General features: G+C 38.9%; 1 protein-coding gene across 1 annotated transcript in view; it reads left to right on the top strand.

Moving 5' to 3' along the window:
• The window catches only part of DCT (dopachrome tautomerase), a 33,759-nt gene extending 13,884 nt beyond the window's left edge, over nt 1-19,875 (top strand). The window contains 4 exon segments of the mRNA NM_001284466.1: nt 1,194-1,373; nt 2,991-3,126; nt 16,000-16,201; nt 19,677-19,875. Coding sequence (NP_001271395.1) covers nt 1,194-1,373; nt 2,991-3,126; nt 16,000-16,201; nt 19,677-19,849 — 691 coding nt within the window. The 3' untranslated portion in view covers nt 19,850-19,875.
• The last annotated feature ends 272 nt before the right edge of the window (nt 19,876-20,147 follow it).

Below are 20,147 nucleotides of genomic sequence, written 5' to 3'. Positions count from 1 at the left end.
TGTGGTGGTGTAATTCCATAAAGCACCATTTCTCATACTGCCTTGGGGTATTAGTAGGTGGTATGCAAAGAGAGATTCCTATGATCAAATTTAGGGAATATTGAGTTAAAAAGGTTGTAAATTTGAAACTATCTCAGAACTTTTCCTCTGGAAGTCTATTATTAGAGGTTGCCTAAACTTACCTGACTCTGGCACCTTTAATTCACAGACCATGTCACTGGCACATGTTTAAGAAATGCTGCCTTCGAGGCCTTTTTTTGCCTTCTTGTTAGGGACTGGCCTCTTTCATTCTCACATGTGTGCTGATTCTATTCTCACATACCCATGACTATCCCCATTAAAACACACACAGAGGGGCACCTGGGTGGCTCAGTGGTTGAGTGTCTGCCTTTGGCTCAGGTCGTGATCCCAGGGTCCTGGGATTGAGTTCTGCATCAGGCTCCCTGCAAGGAGCTTGCTTTTTTGTCTGCCTATGTCTCTGCCTCTCTGTGTGTATCTGTCATGAATAAATAAAATCTTAAAACACACACACACACACACACACACACACACACACACAGAAACATCTTCAATATTTTATATCCCACAACGAAGTAATGTGCTACTGGTAGAATTCCAGACCGTAGCAGGTATACTCTTTAATGGGTGTGGAACCTTTTTGGCCTCCTTGTTTACCCCATATTCATCCCCATTGCCTTGGAACATTTTCTGACACAGCGTTTCTCTTGACATTTGTCCTCTACCTAGTTTCATCTGCTTTTTACTCTTGCACCCTGCGTTTGCCTTCATTTTGCCCAAAATGTTCTCCTAGCTTTACACAGACACTTCTGCCAAAACTGGCTTAGCTCCGTATAAAACAGGTCACTCTGCTCAGTTACTCAACAACATTCAAAGGCACCTCCTAGGAGTCAGCATCTTGCTCTGGAGATCTTCTTACTTTCCAGTAAAATGGCACTTTGTCTTCATAGTTATGCATATATTCGTATTTTGTGCATCTGCATCTGGGTTTTTGAAACTTCTTAATCCATAATTACTTTTGGAGGTAGTACTTTTACCATGTATTTTTGACCTTCTTAAGGTAACTCTAATAAGATTTAATCACAACTAAGATCTTGATTGGTTTGGTTAGCCCAAAGTTAAGATACTATTCACAAATTAAAACTTATTATTTTTACTCTCCTTACAACCCATAGCCTAGATGATTATAACCGCCGGGTCACCCTGTGTAATGGGACCTATGAAGGCCTGTTAAGAAGAAATCAAGTGGGACTAAACAGTGAGAAATTGCCAACTTTAAAAGACATACAAGATTGTCTGTCTCTCAAGAAGTTTGACAGCCCCCCTTTCTTCCAGAACTCTACCTTCAGTTTCAGGTTGGTGCTCTAAGCTCTGTTAGATTGGCATTTTATTTTATCTTTTATTTTTTATTTTTTATTTTATTTTTTGGCATTTTAAAAATACTTTTAAGATTTTCATGCCGCTGGTTGTCATGAACTGGAAGGAAATCCAGTTTTTGGGAGCCATGTACAAAGCTAAGTAAGCAGAAGGCCTTGACATGTGAGGACAAGGAACCAGTGTTAGGAAAGTCATCATCCACCCACTATAATGAATAGTGTAGTTTTAATTTTTTCTAACTTAGCTATTCAAACCCATCATTTATATTTCTAATTTCACATATATAGGTACAGTCTTCAGAATCAGGGTACTTCACTAAATATAGTATTTAAAAAAATTTGCTCATGCTCTTTTTCTTTTCTTTTAAGTTTGCCAGCCATAGACCTAAGATTGAAATCTGAGATCTCAGAGGAGTATTGTAAGCCAAATGCAACTCAAGTTATAGCACAGCAATGACATTACAATACTTGAAATTTAAAGGCCAACTAATAATTCTCTCCCTCTAAAAAGACTTTAAGAATTGTGAGAAATATGTATGGATATAAATAAGATTTTAAGCAAAGATGAATGGGGCTCCCAAAAGGCATGGTGAATAGATTCATGGTCTTCCCCCAAACCAAATTCTCTCTCTCTTAACTGTGTGTGAATTATACAGCTGATGGGTTATATGGGGATGGGGTGGGGCAAACTGAAAAATGCAAAGGTGTGCTAAGTGCAGCAGAGCTCACAGTCTGTGTGGGGGTTGGACATGGCTCTCAGAGTAGTGTCAAAGGTCATATAAAGGCTGACATTTAAGATTGTTTGGAAATGCATTCGTTTTTCACAGTAGTAAAAATGCTATTGGAATGGAGTGCAATCTTTATAGATTTGAGTTAAGGGAGTGATTATCAAAATACGGTGCCTAGACCACCATAAATGGCATCACTTGGGAGCTAGTTAGAAATATAAATATGAAGACCCAGCTCACACCTACTGAATCAGAAATTCTGAAAGTGGGGCATGAAATATGTGTTTTTTTCCAGTGATTCCCATATATGCTTAAATTTGAGGATCACTGAGTTAGGATAAGGACAATTTGAATTTCCTAAAAATGAGGAGGAGGAAAAGACAAGGATAGGAGGAATTTGGTTGAGCTGAATTTAGAATGCTGAATATATTATAGTCAAGCTAGAGGTTTACTTAGTTGAAAAATGGGAATATAAGATTATATGTTAATTCAAAAAATATTTCTGATCACAGAGCCTATGCTGGGCATGGTACTGAGCTCTGGCAATGAAAATCTGAAAAAAACAGTCTGTGTGCTCTAGGAGATCATAGTCTGGCACAGAAGAAAGATATGAAGAATTGTCATACAGTACATAAAAGAGGTTTAATCCAACTGAGCAGGTGCAAAAGTAGCATTGATTAAGAGTTTCCGCCCCGTATAGAAGATCATCATTAAAAGTTGGGGTTAATTTGTAGTTAATTAGCTATGACAGAGCTGCCCATTTCCCTACCCCATATCAAGTTAGAAGACTATTATTTAGGTTAGAAACAATAAAAAGAGACCTTTGTCAATTGTAACTGTTGTCATTGACAAACTGATTTTCTCTCAGGAATGCCCTGGAAGGATTTGATAAAGCAAATGGAATCCTGGACTCTCAAGTGATGAGCCTACACAACTTGGTTCATTCCTTCTTGAATGGGACAAGCGCTTTGCCACATTCTGCTGCCAATGATCCTGTTTTTGTGGTATGTTCAAAGGCTCAGAATAGATGAAAAATTTTCTACATTTGATGTTGGATTTATTTGCTTTTCAGTAAGATTAAGGTTTGGTGTGTGTTTTATTCTCTTTGTGAACAAAGGGACGTATTCATATGTAAATTTATTTATTCTCCACCCTAGAGGTGGTTAGATAGTATTTAAACTCCCCTTTTCACACACCCATGCTTTAGAGATGTTTAGTTTTGGAATGACACCAGACAGGAGTTTATAGTTGAGAGGTGGATTCATAAGTTAGCATAATGATATTATATCACAATTTAGCATAATTTATATAACAAGTTAGTATAATGACAATAATTTTTCAGTGATAAAATGAGTGATGCTGAAGATGAGTGTAGAACCACCATGACTCTTGCACGAAGCCCAGCCACCTGGCACCTTTGGAGCAGCACACGAAGTCCACAGCTCTGTTTGGTGTTTGGCCCTGGCCCCCTCTCTTCACAAAGCATTATGCCTAAAAATGAGCTACTCCTGGGGTCATAATATCATTGTGTCCCAGTTTGGACTGAACCTTCCATGTAAGACACTTGTCAGAAGAGAGTGTGAACCTCCCTGGGTGTACAAGAACAGGTTCTTTTACTCATTCGGTGTCTACTTGTTGATCAATGTAGGTTTACCAGAATCTGGTCTTGCTTTCATGATTATATGTCACCTAGTAACAAGTTTATTCGAGATGGTGAGGACTATGGCAATACACACCCACTATGAACACCCGCTCGTGAACAGAAAAATTGATTTGGGTCAGTTTGCAAAGTTGCAGGTATATTCAGCCATTTCTTTTTTGCTTGCAAATGAACAGATTCTACTCAAACTAATTTAGGAGAAAAATTAATTTATTGACTTAAATAACTGGGAAACTGACGAGTGCTGCTGGTTTCAGGTATTGCTGAATCTGTGGGCTCAAATGATGTCAGCTCTGTCCCTGTCTTCATAAGCAACCTCTTCCCACGTGGAATTGAGCTAGCCAACAGCAGCCACGAACCTGCATGCAACCAGCTTAGCAAGTGGGGGAGCAGCCATGTTACCATAGTAACGGAGAACAGTCTCAGGATTGGCCAGGCCTGGATGATCTGCCTTCTGTGAACCAGTGTGGCAAGGGGAATGAGGTATTCTGATTGGCCAGAGCAAGGTCACATGTTCATCCCCTCTGTCGGGGCAGGTGTGTGAACCCCCACACACTCCACTCTAGGGAGCTCCCTGCAGGAAAGAAAGTTTGTGTTAGTCAGCAGAGGGGTGGAGAGTGAGGAAGGAGGGCTGGATAGAAAAAGGACACATGCCTTTAGTTAATATAAAAGCCACATTTGGTGTTTCTTAATTTAAAAAAAAAAAAAAAAAGAGGGATCCCTGGGTGGCTCAGCTGTTTAGTGCCTGCCTTCGGCCCGGGGTGTGATCCTGTAGACCCCGGATCGAGTCCCATGTCAGGCTCCCTGCATGGAGCCTGCTTCTCCCTCTGCCTGTGTCTCTGCCTCTCTCTCTCTCTCTCTCTCTGCCTCTCATGAATAAATAAATAAGATCTTTTAAAAAATTGTATGTATGTATGTATTTATTTATTTATTTATTTATTTATTTATTTATTTATTTATTCATGGGAGACACAGTGAGAGGCAGAGACGCAGGCAGAGGGAGAAGCAGGCTCCATGCAGGGAGCCCGATGCAGGACTCGATTCCAGGACCCCAGTATCACACCCTGAGCCGAAAGCAGATGCTCAACCATTGAGCTAATAAAAACCCCTGATGCTTCTTAATTTCTTAATTGGCTTCATATCCCTGAGAGTAAATACAGCCAGGACAGCGGGCTGCTGTTGACTAGGGTGAAATCTCATAGTTCTTTAAAATTCAAAGTGTGATGACCCCCCGCTTGATATGCTTGAATCTGATTTCTGTCTCACTTTAGAACAAAAGGAAAAACAGAAAGAAACTTGACACTGGATTGTAAAGAATCCAAGTTTTGTTAGTTTTAAAAATGTGTTTACCAAGGGCCTCCCAGACAGTGCCAGGCCAGCTCCAGGATGTCTGGGGTTGCTTTTTTCACCCCTTAAATACAGCTCCCCAGAGTTGGCTTAGAACCTTTAGATATCTTAAAAATTTGTATTCTAGCTGCTAACCCCCTCCAACCATCTCCACTTTACAGATACTTAACTCATTACCCACTATTTTAACATGGTCTGTTTTCAGGGTTGTGTGTCTTGGATTGATGGTTTCTGAGCAATTAGAAGAAGAAATTGCACCACTGGTCCTTTTTTTTTTTTTTTTTTTGAGAGTATTTTGATGAATTGTTATTAGTATAGATTGTATAGTAATAAGCACTTTTTCCAGAGTTTTCCTAACCGTAATGTTAATTTTATCAATGTATCTTAGTCTGCTTGGGTTGCCATGACAAAAATAAAATAGACTGTTAAACAACAGAAATTTATATCTCACAGTTCTGGAGGCTGAAAGTCCAAGAGCAAGGCACTGAATGCCATAGTTCCTGGTGAAAGCCCTCTTCCTAGCTTACAGACCACTGCCTCCTTGGTGCTGTGTTCTTACATAGTGGAGAGAGAGGTAATGAGTTTTCTCGTGGGTGTTTCTTCTTACAAGAACACTAGTCCTATAATCTCAGGGCCCCACACACATGACTGTGTTTAACCCAATAACCTCCTTGTAGGTCCCATCTCTGAATACAGTCTCATTGGGGGTTAGGGCTTCAACATTTGATTTTGAGAGGGCCATAATTCAGTCCATATCATAATGTTTCCTGAAACCATCAGTTTACAGCAGTTTGTTTTTTGGACTCCAGGGAGGCCACGTCAAAAGAGCCCTGGATTAAAAATTAAATAAGTTTTTTATTTAGTCCTGAATTGTGTAATTTTGGGAGTCTCACTGAACTGTGTGGAGGCTCTGTTTCCTATGCTGCAAAGGGCAGGTCACAGGGCTTGATGTGGTGTTAGAGGAGAGAGGTGTGCTCATTAAGGCAACACTTAATAGATTAGAATAATATGAGACTGCCTTAGAAACTGCCAAATACAATACAAAAATTATAAAACAATAATGTGTTCTTACCGTAGTCGCTGGGAAAGAATTAAAGAACTGTATGTTGGCTCTGAATTTCCAAGCCTTAATTAAGATTTCTTTATCTTGTTCTCCATAACAGACTGTTGTGCCCTAAGGCAATTTTACTGACAAGAAATACTTAGGTATTTCAAAGATGATTTATTATTTTTACTCCACCCAGGGTACAAAAAAGGAGATATGAAGAGGGAGGGTAAAGGTATAGCTCACAATGCTCTAGGCTTGCCTGGTGGTGTGAAGGTCTAGGTAGCTTTCTGGATTCCCAGATAGGTGAATGCCTGGGAAGGGTGAGCTGTGGGAAATGCAAAAACAGAGCAGTTGATGGAATTGTTCTTTCTTTCTAAAAAGTGTTTCTTGGGATCCCTGGGTGGTGCAGCGATTTGGCGCCTGCCTTTGGCCCAGGGCACGATCCTGGAGACCTGGGATCGAATCCTACGTCGGGCTCCCGGTGCATGGAGCCTGCTTCTCCCTCTGCCTGTGTCTCTGCCTCTCTCTGTCTCTCTCTGTCTCTCTCTCTCTCTGTGTGTGTGACTATCATAAATAAATAAAAAAATTTTTTTTTAAAAAGTGTTTCTTCCCTCATATTTGTGTGTAGCAAAACATGAAGGAGTTATCAGAAATGTGAATTCTTGATCCCAACCTCCAGCAAAGCAGAGGCTTGTGTGCAAGTTCTCCACAGCCATCTTAGTTTCTTCTGGAGGATGCTTGCCTTATTTATTGGTTCTAACCTGTTATTTCACATCATTTTTCTGGCTCTTATCTCAGCCGTCAGCTTATGCCATGCAGTACTTGTGTCTTCCTTCTGCTCTATATCTTTAAATCTGCTTATCTATACTGTATTTCTCTAAGTTTATAAAACATATTTTCAACTATATAATTTATACACAGTCTATATTCATGAGAAAAAAAGTCACAGTACTCTTTATCCAGTACTTCAAAATATTATAAATAGAACAGCACAATCTTCTGACAAATTGAGGATTATATGTCCACATACAACCTTTCTCTCCTACTAAAGGAAACAAGGGTGATGCCAGTGACTTGCTTTTCAACACCTTAAGTTTCAAGGATTGTTACATCTTATCTCCTTATTAGGAGGCTGCTCAGTAAGTGTGTAGGGCTAGGCACCACTTTTCCGTGAATGCAGGCCAAATGCTCTCTGTCGCAACTACTGAAAGCTGCCACTGTGGCGTGAAAGCAGCCAATACTTGAATAGACAATACATGAATGAATCAGTGTGGTGGTCTAATAAAACTTTATTTAAAAAACAGGTGGTGAAGGGCACCTGGGTGGCTCAGTTGGTTAAGCATCTGACTCTTGATTTTGGCTTGGATCATGACCTCAGGGTTATGAGACTGAGTCCTGCATTGGGCTTGATCTGAGTGTGGAGCCTGCTTGGGATTCTCCTCCCTTCCCTCTGCCCCCCACTCCATTCCCTCTCTCTCTCTCTCAAAAGAGAGCCTAGTCCACAGGTTTTAGTTTGCCAAATCCTGCTCTAAGGAATCAATGTTCCCTCTCTGCAGTATTTTCTCTCTATCATATTTCTCTTCCTGTTCTAGGAGAACCCACATTATGATTTTATGGATGAGGAATTCTGTGACTTACATGTAATGCAACATACTAGACGTTTAATCATCCTCATCTTCATTACTTTTAATACCTTGAATATTTAAAATTCTGTTTTTCTTTGATATAAGTTGTCCTATGCATATAAATAGACAAAAAGCCACAGCCTTTTTTTTTTTTTTGCTGTTGTTGCAGGCGTGCAGTGTTTCAGCACTAGTTCCAGAACTCACAATTACTTTAGGCTATTTATATAGTTTCATGTTGAGACCATTTCAAGCTTAAATGACTTTTGCACATATTGAGATCCAGGTTAAATCATTTCAATTAAAAGAGTGACAGCTTCTGGAATTTCAAATTCACAGGGCAATTTATGCAAATATATTACATACAACATTTATTAAAATTATTTTAGTGAAATCTCTTCAAGCAAGAGAGGTACAAAGTTGTATGTGATCACAATAATGAGTAAAAGATACAATGTTAAAATACAGGAAAAACTCTGAAACCAGTCTCTGAAGTCCTAATAATTCATAAGGTAATTGAAGGAAATGCACATATTTATCATGGAAAGTAAGATTAGGTCACAGAAATGCTAAATAGTGCTGTCTTCAATATTGAATCTAGGCATAATCTAGCAGTGGCGGGGGAGAGAAAGACCAATAGACCCTCAAGTTAAATAGTTGAGTTAACTGCCAAGAAAGAAACTATGTTAGAGACTAAATATTTTCCTCTGTTTCAAAGCAATTCTTCTTCGGGCTGCATTTGGATGTTAGTCTTTTAGAAAGGTACATCTGGCAAGTTCTAATTCTTTCCATTCCTAAGTGATTGGGGACGTCATAGGTTGCATGGCTAATACTCACTGCATAGTTCATGTGTTTGTCACCTCCTACACTGAAATTCTACATGGGATAAGATGTACACAGAGTCTTATCATTGTTTATATTTCTTGACTATGACTAATAGTTGGATAAAATAGCTCCATTAATTTAGGGAAAAAAAGCAAGAAAAGTGAAAATGAGTTTCTAAAAATAAGAATCTAATGGACTATGTGAAGTTAATCCCTTTCTGACTCTACTGTTCTAGGCTGTAATAAAATTAGTAAAATGAATAGGTCATAATAACATACAAAATACTTGTGAATTAGTTTGAGTTTAGTTAAAATTTTTAAAGAGAAGTATATAGGACATTGCTTTTCTCTCTCTAGGAGTGAAGCACTTCAAATGGATCCATTTTGTTTCTCTTTCTTACAAAAGAAAAAGCATATCAGTCGGTTAAGCATCTGACTCTTGATTTTGGCTTAAGTCAGAATCTCAGGGTTATGAGATCAAGCCCCACATCAGGCTCCTTGCTCACTGGGGAATCTGCTGGAGATTTTCTCTCTCTTCCTCTGCCTCTTCCCCCACCCCCTCAAAAAAAGTAAATGAATCTTTTTAAAAAAGCATACTTAAGCTAATAACTTGAGTATTTAACATTGCCTACCTTTTATGTTAATTTTTAAATAGTTTAACAATTTTTAATAATTGAGAGTTTCAGAAATATTGGCAAAAAGGTTTTTAACTGTCTGTAATTTAGTCTCAATTTTCTGCTTATTTCCTCTTATATTCTATGTTCATACAATTGTACTTATAATGTACACATTTTAGGCTGTTACTTAGTTTCCTAAATATTTTCTTTTTGAAATTTTAAAATAGATAATGCACAGAAGGAGTTCAAATATAAAAGATGTAAAATGAAGTCTCTGTATCACTACCATCTCCCAGCTGGCCATTATCATTTTTCCCTATTCTTCCAGATTTATTTTATAAATATACAAGCAAATATGTTATCTGAATTGTAGCATACTTAGACACTTCTGTGACTTCATTGTTTCTATTTGTATTTTTTCATTATTCTAAATCATTCCATTTCAGTTCATAAAGGCCATTCCAGTTCCTTTTGTATAGCTGTATGGTATTCTATAGGATGGCTTTATCCTGAAATTTTTAACCAGTTGTCTTTTGATGGTCGTGTAGGTGGTTTCTAATCTCTCACTTTGCAAACAACATTACAGTGCATGAACATATAGCATAAGTCAGGAGAATAGGTCAAAGATTAAATAAATGCATCTGAAATATCAGTGAATACTGACAAATTGCCCTCCAGAAGGTTAAATAATTCTACATTTGTTTAATTAATGTATGTATTTTTAAACAATTGAGATAAAGTCACCAGTTCCTAAGGAGTGTGACACCTTGGTGAATTTTATAAGACCTGAGGTATTGGATAAGGTTGGGCTGCTTGGGCAGAGAATCCCAAGGTGGCACGATTGCTATATGCTTGGTCTAGGAGATAATTTGGTTTTTTAACTTGGCAGGGGCTAAATGACGCCTGAAGAAATTCTTTTCAGCTCTTAACTTTATAAGGATAGACCCATGCTGTATTGAGAAAAATGAAACCTATACTGAGGTGAACTACATACTCTTCATCATTGATGAAATTAAGTAGTATAATGACAAACCACATTTATATACAAATTTAAAGTGGTTATAGCATTGATTTGGATTCCTTTCTCCTAGAGCTTTGGTAATTCCTTAGACATGAATGGCCTGGAAGTATCTCAGTTCTTCTCTAGAATCTCTGCTAACATCACCTTTGTTCTCTCCCTCCCATGTGCTAATGACTGAATCAGTGACTTCTTCTGAGGATGTTCTACTAATAGCAGAACTTCTTGTAGTCCTCTGTTTGTATGTGTTCCAAATTTAATTCTTAAAGTATAAGCTTTCTTCCTCAAAGGCTCAACTAGCATTTCTTTTTTAAATTGAAATATAACTGACATATAAAATTAAGTTAGTTGCAGGTGTACAACATAATTACTCAATATTTGTATATCTCATAAAAACAGTCATCACAATTCATACAGTTTTCATCTGTCACCACACATAATTGATATTTCTTTTTATATACATGCTAATGTATCTTACATACAACATATATTGCATACATTTTATGTATACTTATGTGTATTTTGTATACAATGCCATTATATTCATATGTGTAGAAAGGATGCTCTTTTTCTTTTTTTTTTTTTTTTAAGATTTTATTTATTTATTTGAGAGAGAAAGAGAGAGCGTGAGCGGTGGTGGGGCAGGGCAGAGGCAGAAGGAGAAGTAGACTCTCCACTGAGCAGGGAGCCCAATGTAGCAGCTCCATCCCAGGACCGAAGGCAGACGCCTAACCAGCTGAGCCACCCATGCACCCGAAAAGGTGCTTTTTCAGCGTGACTCCTCCAAAATGCCTGAAAAATGTCTTCAATTTTGTCTGTTCAGGATGCAGTGAGAAAGAAGGTAGGAAAGGCTAGGGAGAAAAAATATTGGCAAAATGGAAAACACACACTATCCTGGCAGAGCACTGCCTGGAGGACTATTATTGCTCAAATATCCTTTTTTCAGATTGCTTAAGTCTCTCACTGAATGTGCTATCTATGGCATATCCACCTCCCTGTGTCCCAGCTGAGTCAGCTAAATAGGGCGGGGAGCGGGGGTGTTGAACTATTTCATGCCTTATTACATATGGCTACTTTAAGGAATGTAAAGCCAATATTCTGATAGTACATTGCCTCAAATTCTTGGTAGAACAAGGCAAGAGTAAATAAATATCATCATGAAATAGTAAGTGTGATGAGAGAGGTTTTGGGAATTACAATTACGGATTCTTTTATTTACAACTTTTGTCTTGACTTTTTATTTATGCTTTCTACCTTAAGTGTTTTTTTTTTAAAGACTTTATTTATTTGAAAGAGAGAGAGAGAAAGAGAGAGAGAGAGAGAGAGAGAGAGGAGGAACAGAGGGAGAGGGACAAGGAGATTTCATGTTGAGTGTGGAGCCTGCTGCAGGGCTCGATCCCGTGACCCTGAGATCATGACCTGAGCCAAAATCAAGAGTTGGATGCTGAACTGACTGAGCCAACCAGACACCCCTACCTTAAGTTTTAAATGGGTGTCTATCACATATGAGTTCTCAGAGGAGCAAAACATTACTACAATAAGAGTCACTCTGACTATGAATGATGTCTTCTGGATAGTAATGCATGAACACAAGTGGTGAAAATCACAATGTTCTGGTCTTTGGCGACATACTGGTGTCAGTCATTGTGGCAAGAATCCGAATGTGCAGATGCAGACATCTAAGTTAAGGTTGAGTCTGATAGTAACTTTATCTTCCAGTGATCCTGAAAAATATATGCATGCTTTCCTTGTATTTTATTCAAGTACTTTTATGCCTGCAAACACAATAGCCATTGATTGATTACTTTTTTTCTACAAGGGTTGCATTTAAAAAAATTTTTACCTTGAAAGCCCATGGAATCACATTTTCCTTTTTTTTTTTTTTAAAGATTTTATTTATTCATTTATTCATGAGACACACACACACACACACACACACAGAGAGAGAGAGAGAGAGAGAGAGAGAGGCAGAGACACAGGCAGAGGGAGAAGCAGGCTCCATGCAGGGAACCTGACTGTGGGACTTGATCCCAGGTCTCCAGGATCACGCCCTGGGCTGAGGGAGGTGCTAAATCGCTGAGCCACCCAGGCTGCCCCACATTTTCTTCAATACTGCCTCCAAGGTGAAAGTTTGTTTCTTCCTGTACCTATCCTTATGTTGTTAGAGCAAGATAGAATGGGTTTGTAAACCAAAATTGTAACCTCATATCTGAAGCACTCAATATTTAATATCAAAATATAACTATGTACCTCTATAGCAGATATAAGGCAACAACGGTATACTGTTACTTTACTTTGGCTTTTATTTATTACCCTCAAATTGTACTTAGCCTTACAGAGACTTTAACTGAGCTCATTTTTAACTTATGTCAAACAAAGATACTATTAGTTTCTCAAGAGCAATTCAAGGTATCTTGTTTAGGAACAATGTTGACAACTCTAACAAAAATGCCTATTCTACAGGTTGCACTACTTACTTCTCTTTATGGCTGTGGATACGTTATTGCTTGCAGCATTTTGTTTATTGCATTCTTTGCATCTTCTTGGCACACACTAGCCTCTTTTACTACCTTCTATAAATTGGGTGCTCTGTATATAGTTCCTACCAGAGCATTTATTGTAAAATATTTTATAGCCCTTCCGAGACCTATAATCTCTCATTATTTTTCCCTGATCTTTTATCTCTCCAAATTATGAATTGCTGCAGAGTCTTGTCCCCTCCTTAATTATTTAAATTTTACACTGGGTGAATTCTGGTGTTTTCCAAAAGTTATTTGCCTCTTGCAGCACTGAATCTGGACCTTTCTATGTCCTGAGAGTTCCTTGTCTCTTCTTCTAACCACAATTTGATCTCTGACTTGAACTCAGTATCTAAAAGCTCAGGAGATACCGTGTGACCTTCTTTGGCAAATATACTCTGGTACACCCCTAGACACTTTTCCTGCCTATCACTTAGGATTTGGTTCAGCTGCTTAGAACAGAAAACCTGTTATAGAAACCCAAGCAAAAAAGAGGTTTATTTTTCTCCTAATGTAAAAGATCCCCAGTGGCAGGCAGTCCAGGGCTGGTATAGTACCTCTATAGTCATGATGGCCCCTTCTGTATCTTTGCTCTACCACCTTGGGTGAGTGGCTTCTTTTCCTAACTTTGTTCACTGGTAATTAAGATGACTGCTGCAGCACCAACCATCACATCCATGTTCCAGGAAACAGCAAGGATAAATGGAAAGGGAAAGAGGGCCATTTTTAAGCTGAGACCACTACCTTTAAAGACCTTTCTTAGAAGTCATGTCTAGTGACTCCTAGTTCAGTCTCAGACATAGTTTGATACATTGCTTCACTCAGAATTCAAAGGAGGTTACAGAGGAAAAAGAGGAGAGTGGAAATTTGGTAAGCAACTCTTAGTGCTTGTTATCCTTAGGCATTCCATCTTTCTTGGGCTCCATGCTCATGGCAAAAGTTCTATTTGAAGCTGGCAGGCTCCCCAGGCTGCAGCTGTAAGATGAAGCATAACTTTTCTGTGTGGGAAACTTCTAACCTTATCTGGAGTTCCCAGGATTCAGGACATAAGGTACCTTTTCAGCAACCTACACCAACAACTAACATTTAGCTCTTTTACCAGGGCTGGTGACTTTTTCTAAACTCTCCTTGTAGGAAACATTGATCACTTGCATTAGCACGTGTCTTCCAAAGTCGATGCTTATACAATAAACATTATACCTTTATTTCTTTGGAGCTTCAGTTTTGTTATTCAAAGCTAAGATTTTTAGAATTTAGAAAAATCTTTTATCTCTGCAAAAGCCCAGTTCTTAAAATTTGATGTTTTTGTTTTTAAGAGGATTGTCTCTGCCATGAACTGTAAAAATCCATTTGGAAAAAAGAATCCCTTGAGTAAATCACTTGATTCCTTTAACTATCCTGTATGTAGTCATGTGAGATAATGCAGGTAGAAAGTTCTCGCTGTTGCCTGATAGGGGAAGTAACTACAAGGACCCTCGGGTAAGATTTGAAAATATTATTTCATAAGTAAACAACAGCAACACAAGCCAGCAGGGCAATGCACTTAAGTGTTTGAGAAGTACAAGAAGTTATGAATCCAGGCTGGGAGCAATCAGGGAAAATGCTTCAGGGCAGGGACCATTGCATTGGTCTTTGATAGACTGATACCAGAAAACAGAAGAAATGGTATTGCAAGCTGAGGAAACAGCACCAGTTAGAAAGGAGCCTCTTTAGTTGAACTGTACAAAAGATAAAACTGCTTTGCGTGACACTGTCTTCAGGCAACAAATCCTTATTAAACATTGATTCTGTCTGGGTTGAATGCTAAACCGATGCTTCACAGGTGAAAAGACCTGATCTCTGACCTTTATGAGTTAGGGGTGTTGTTAAGGAAAATAGATAAATAAGTAACAAGTTATAGTATACTTTGGTCAGTGCTCTAATTGGAGTACAAGGAATAGTGGTGATTGATTAGGTGAATGAATTCATTTCATAAGCATTTATTTATTGGAATCAGTACCCTCCTGCCCCCATGTGACAGGCTCTGGGATGACAGCACATAGGACCCAGGGGTGAGAAGAGAAGTGTCCTTAGGTCCTCGAACTTACAGTCTAGGAACAAAAGAGGAACCCAGCAGAAAGGCTAACTTTCCCATTTACATCGTGTTGCAAAATTGGGGCTATAAATGTGGAACTTTTGCTGTTAATTATTTTAAGACATGTAATAATTGCTATATTTGAGAAGGACTTTAATAGCTTCCTTGAGAAAATAAAAATGAGCGCTATGCACATCACATTTTTTAGACTTAGTTTTGCTGGCGTTAACACTGAAAATTTAAATGAGAGGGTTATAAAATGAGTACATAGAAGAGCCATCCTCTTGAAGAAAAATTGAAAACTCATTTTGGAGATGAAAACTCCATTGGGCGAGGGAGGGAGGGAGGGGAGGGGGAGGAGGGAGGGAGGGAGGGGAGGGAGGAGGGAAGACGGAGGGACGGGAAGGGAGGAAGGAAGGAAGGAGGAAGGAAGGAAGGAAGGGAAGGAAGGAAGGAAGGGAAGGAAGGAAGGAAGGGAAGGAAGGAAGGAAGGAAGGAAGGGAAGGAAGGAAGGAAGGAGGGGGAGGGAGGGAGGGAGGGCGGGAGGAGGGAGGGAGGGAGGGGCGAAGGAAGGAAGGACGAAGGAAGGAAGGACGGAAGGAAGGAAGGAAGGAAGGAAGGTCCTTCCTCCTTCTTCCTTCCTTCCCTTCCCTTCCTTCCCTTCTTCCTTCTTTTCTTTCTTTCTTTCTTTCTTTCTTTCTTTCTTTCTTTCTTTCTTTCTTTCTGTTCATTGTATTCCTGTTCATTGTATTTTAATACTGTTAAAATACACAGCCTCTTCTTTCTCTTCTATTAAAACCAAAACCAAAGACATATATCTAATCATATTTGCATCTCTCCTCAACTTAATAATTAACACTCACTTATTGAAAGCATCAGATGTTTCCAAACCAGTGTTAAATCTGCAAATGAACTTTCTTTCATTTGTTCGCTTGACAAAGGGGTTTATGATCCTGTTTGGGGAGATGTCAAGCAGCCTTGAAAACTTAACTAAAAATGTCAGTGGGTATGTCACTATGACAAGGTTGGGTATAGAGAAGCTCCTCATGTCAGGAAGAACCCCATTCCCCTTTAGAGAAAGCTCCAGTCAGACTGGCCTGATTGGAATAGATAGATCAATGTCAATGCCACGTTCAATTGTCTTGCAGGTACTTCATTCCTTTACCGATGCCATTTTTGATGAGTGGATGAAAAGATCCAATCCTTCTGTGGATGCCTGGCCTCAGGAGCTGGCACCCATCGGTCACAATCGGATGTATAACATGGTTCCTTTCTTCCCTCCGGTGACTAATGAAGAACTCTTTTTAACTGCAGACCAACTTGGCTACAGCTATGCCATCGATCTACCAGGTAACAAATACAACTTTGAAGTGGGTAATTCATTCATCTTCTGAAGGACCTTTCTTTCTTTTTAAAAATGCAAACCAAGGTCTAGAATTCAAGTACTCAGGTTTAGTTAATTTTATTAGCAGTTTTCTAGAATATAGGTTAGGCAAAAGAGCCTTTACACTACCAATTAAACATCAGAAGAGGGACTGATTTGGTGACTGAATTAATAAATAATAATATATAATAAATATATAGTAAATAATCTGAATTAATAAAAAAACCAGCTGTGGTTTGAAATGTCTAATCAATAAAATCAAAATGCATTAGCCACATGTGGATGGGGATCATTGCGACTTGGAGAATCGTTACTTGACGGCAGGGCTGGGTTTGGGGTAAGGCAAGTGCAGCACTGGCCCTGAGCACAAAGTTGGAGGGGGGACCAAAAACTTTAGTAATTGAAATAAATAATAATGTAAGGCACTATTTTTGAAAAATCAAAATTAATGCAAAAAAGATGAATACACTCTCAAAATTTTAAATAAAGACAGGCTGCTGTTATTGTTTGTTTTGTAATGAGACCTGTTGTTTCCAATTAGCCCCTTCAAGCCCTGCTGGGTCGGTTTATGAGGTTGACCTTGGCCTGCAAACAGATTGGGCTACATGGGGATTCATGTATATGTGTTCTTAATTAAAGTTCTTTAAGTCATGTTTTTTCACTGTAGGTTTTTTATTGGCTTTTTCCACTTGGTTGAAAATATGGGAAGATGTTTTGATAAGTGTCTATATGGGCACATATTTTTCTATTGGCCCAGGGCCCAATATAGCTCCATGGGCCACTTAGGCAATGTTAGGACAGATTGAGAAAGAAAAGCTAATGTGATTAAAAATATCTTATTTTGTCCAGAACCCCAAAAAAACACAGAGTCCATCTACTGGTGAGTCTTCCCCATTTGTGTCTATCCCATTTTCCCTAAACCTCTGCCTGTGGTGTCATCATAGTGACTTGTGAGCTCATCTCTCTCTCTCTCTCTCTCTCTCTTTCTCTGACTTCAGAGTCTTCCAGACCCAGGAATCTGTCCCTTGCTTTTCCTTCTAGTCCTGCAACCTTGACTGCCTGTTCTCCTTACTGATTTGAAGTTTCCTTTCTTTGGACAACTGAGATATCTTTTTGAAACTTCATTCTTGTTTCTCTGGAATTGAATAGAGTAACAATCACAAAGTTTAGGATGTGCCTTTGTCCCTCTGACATCAGCCAATTAACAGGCATAGACTGAGAGTCTAAATATGCCCAGAATGTGGGAAGACACATGGGAAGACACAAATTCACATTTCATTTATTGGTCTGACAAAGAAATTCACAATCCTATCTGGGGAGACAACGATAGCTGAAGATTGGTGAAGGGAGTAGGACATTTGGGACAAGCTTCTTGAAAGGGATGGGTCTTTGAACAACTCAAAGAGATAGTGGATCTTCTGTTGGTGAAGCAGAAAGAAGGGAGCATTTTAGATTGAAAAGAGGTAGGGGACAGAGTTCTGAAAGGTGTAGTCTGTTTAGAGAACTGCGTGAAGAAGCCTGGCTGGAGAAGAAGGCTTGGGAAGATTACCTGAATTAAGTCTGGATCTGTGAGAAGAGCCTGATTATGGAGGGCTTTAGAAGCTAGGCAGAAACCATAATGAGATGCCACTTTCCCGTCATTAGGATGACTATTACTGACAAAGCAGTAGATAACAAGTGCCAATGAGGCTGTGGAGTAATTGGAGCCCTTGTGAACTGCTGGTGGGAGTGTAGAGTGGTATTTAGCCTCTGTGGAAAGCAATATGGTAGCTCCTCAAAAAATTAAACATCAGATTACCATACGAGCCAGCAAAGGATTAAAAGCAAGTACTCAAACAGATTATTTGTGAACCTCTGTTTATAGTAGCATTATTCACAATAGACAAAAGAAAGAACTCAATATCCATTGATGGATGAATGGATAAACAAAGTGTGGTGTATGCACACAATGGAATGTTATGTAGCCTTAAAAAAGAAGGAAATCCTGCTGTATGCTACAATGTGTGTGAATCTTGAAGCTATTATGTTAACTGAAAATGCCAGTCACAAAACAGTAAAAACCGTATGATTCCACTTATATGAGTTTTCTAGAGTAGTCAAACCTATAGAGACAGAAAGTAGAATGGGGGTTGCAGGGGCTGGAGGGCTGGTGGGCTGGGGCACTGGGGAGGTATTATGTCTGTTTTGCAAGCTGAAAAAAGTCCTGTTGGGTAGATGGCAGTGATGGTTGCACAACAGTGTGAATGCGCTAATGCCACAGAACTGAGCATTTAAAAATGATTACGATGGTTAAATCTACATCATATGTATTTTTCCACAATTAAAAGAATAGTCATTTTGGTTCCTGAACAAAGAAATGTCAGAATAAACATCTGCATTTTAAGAAGATGGTTCTGGCAACAGATGCTGGATTGCTGGAGGAGAAAAATTAGAATCTTGGAGAAATCCCTTCAGGATGAGTAAGGGCCCTCTGCGAAATGGAGGAAAAAACTAGATGGAAGATTTTTACATTTAGGCTTATGCAGGGTTTAGAATAAGAACCCAGGTCAGAGAAATTGAATTTAAGAATAGCTGGCCAAGGGGAACCTGGGTGGCTCAGTTGGTTGAGCATCTGCCTTTGGCTCAGGTCATGATCTCAGGGTTCTGGGATCAAGCCCAGCTTCTTGCTTAGTAGGGAATCTGCTTCTCCCTCTCCCGCTGCCCCTCCCCCTGCTTGTGCATGCGCGCGCGCGCTCTCTCTCAAATAAATAATATCTTTTAAAAAATTAAAAAAATTTTAATTTGGCCAGAATAGCTGGCCAAGAATAAGAGAATTTTTAAAGAAACAACAAATAGGCATAAATATATTAAAATGAAACCCATTAATTTTGTAGAGAGTTCTTATAAAATATATTTGGGCCTAGTATTAGCTTTATCAGGTGGAAAATTCAGATTTTATTCACAACTATTTAAATGGATACAAATTTCATCTGCCCTGCTATTGAATGTCTCCTATTACAATAGCTAATCTGATCTGTCTTACACATTTATCACCCTATAAAAAGGTAGAGACAATAGCGGAATTTCTCCACCTGAGGGTTGTGTATTTTGCAGTTCCCCAGATACTACTTTACATCCACTTTAACAAATGAGTTTCTAACTCACAAAAGTAGTTATATACTTCCTTGGAGGGTTTATTCTGTATAAGTGTTTATTGTAAGAAATTTAAAAAATGCAATCAGCTGTATTTAAATAATGAAATGCCGTTTCCTCAAGACAAACAATTGTGGATATGGCACATTGTTGGTGGGGAAGAAGATAAATTTTATTCTAGCCAGTATAGTTTTGCTTTTTCAACAAAAATGCATATGAAAAGCAAATTGGTTCATTCTTTTCTTCTCTGAGACTATTCAGCTGATGAAACTCCCAATCATAGAACCTTCTCTTCTGCTTTGATTCCAGTTGAAGAAACTCCAGCTTGGACCACAACCCTCTTGGCGGTCATGGGAATGCTGGTGGCTTTGGTTGGTGTTTTTGTGGTGCTGTTTTTCCTTCAGTACCGAAGACTCCGAAAAGGCTATACACCCCTAATGGAGACACATTTAAGCGACAAGAAGTACACAGAAGAAGCCTAGAGATCTCGTGCCTTCCTCTAGAGAGGCATGAGCCAAGCTGGAGTTCTGACCTTGCTGATGAACAATTACTCAGTGTTCTTCCTTTAGCTGAAGATGTTCCATATAGTCCCCCACTGCAGGGATTATCCCAAATACACAGGATGCTTAGCTCGAGTTTCTAGTTTACTTGTTGTTTAACAAACACAGACTAGGATATTTGAGGCTATCTCTACCATCAAACGAAGGTAAAGCTGACAATTTGTGGTATCTGATAATAATTCCCCATTTTGATCAAGCCTCCTTGTTCTGAAACACACAC

This window comes from Canis lupus, chromosome 22 (assembly GCF_011100685.1).
Source record: "Canis lupus familiaris isolate Mischka breed German Shepherd chromosome 22, alternate assembly UU_Cfam_GSD_1.0, whole genome shotgun sequence".
In the NCBI taxonomy this organism is placed as follows: domain Eukaryota; kingdom Metazoa; phylum Chordata; class Mammalia; order Carnivora; family Canidae; genus Canis; species Canis lupus.
This window is presented reverse-complemented; position numbering and strand designations above follow the sequence as displayed.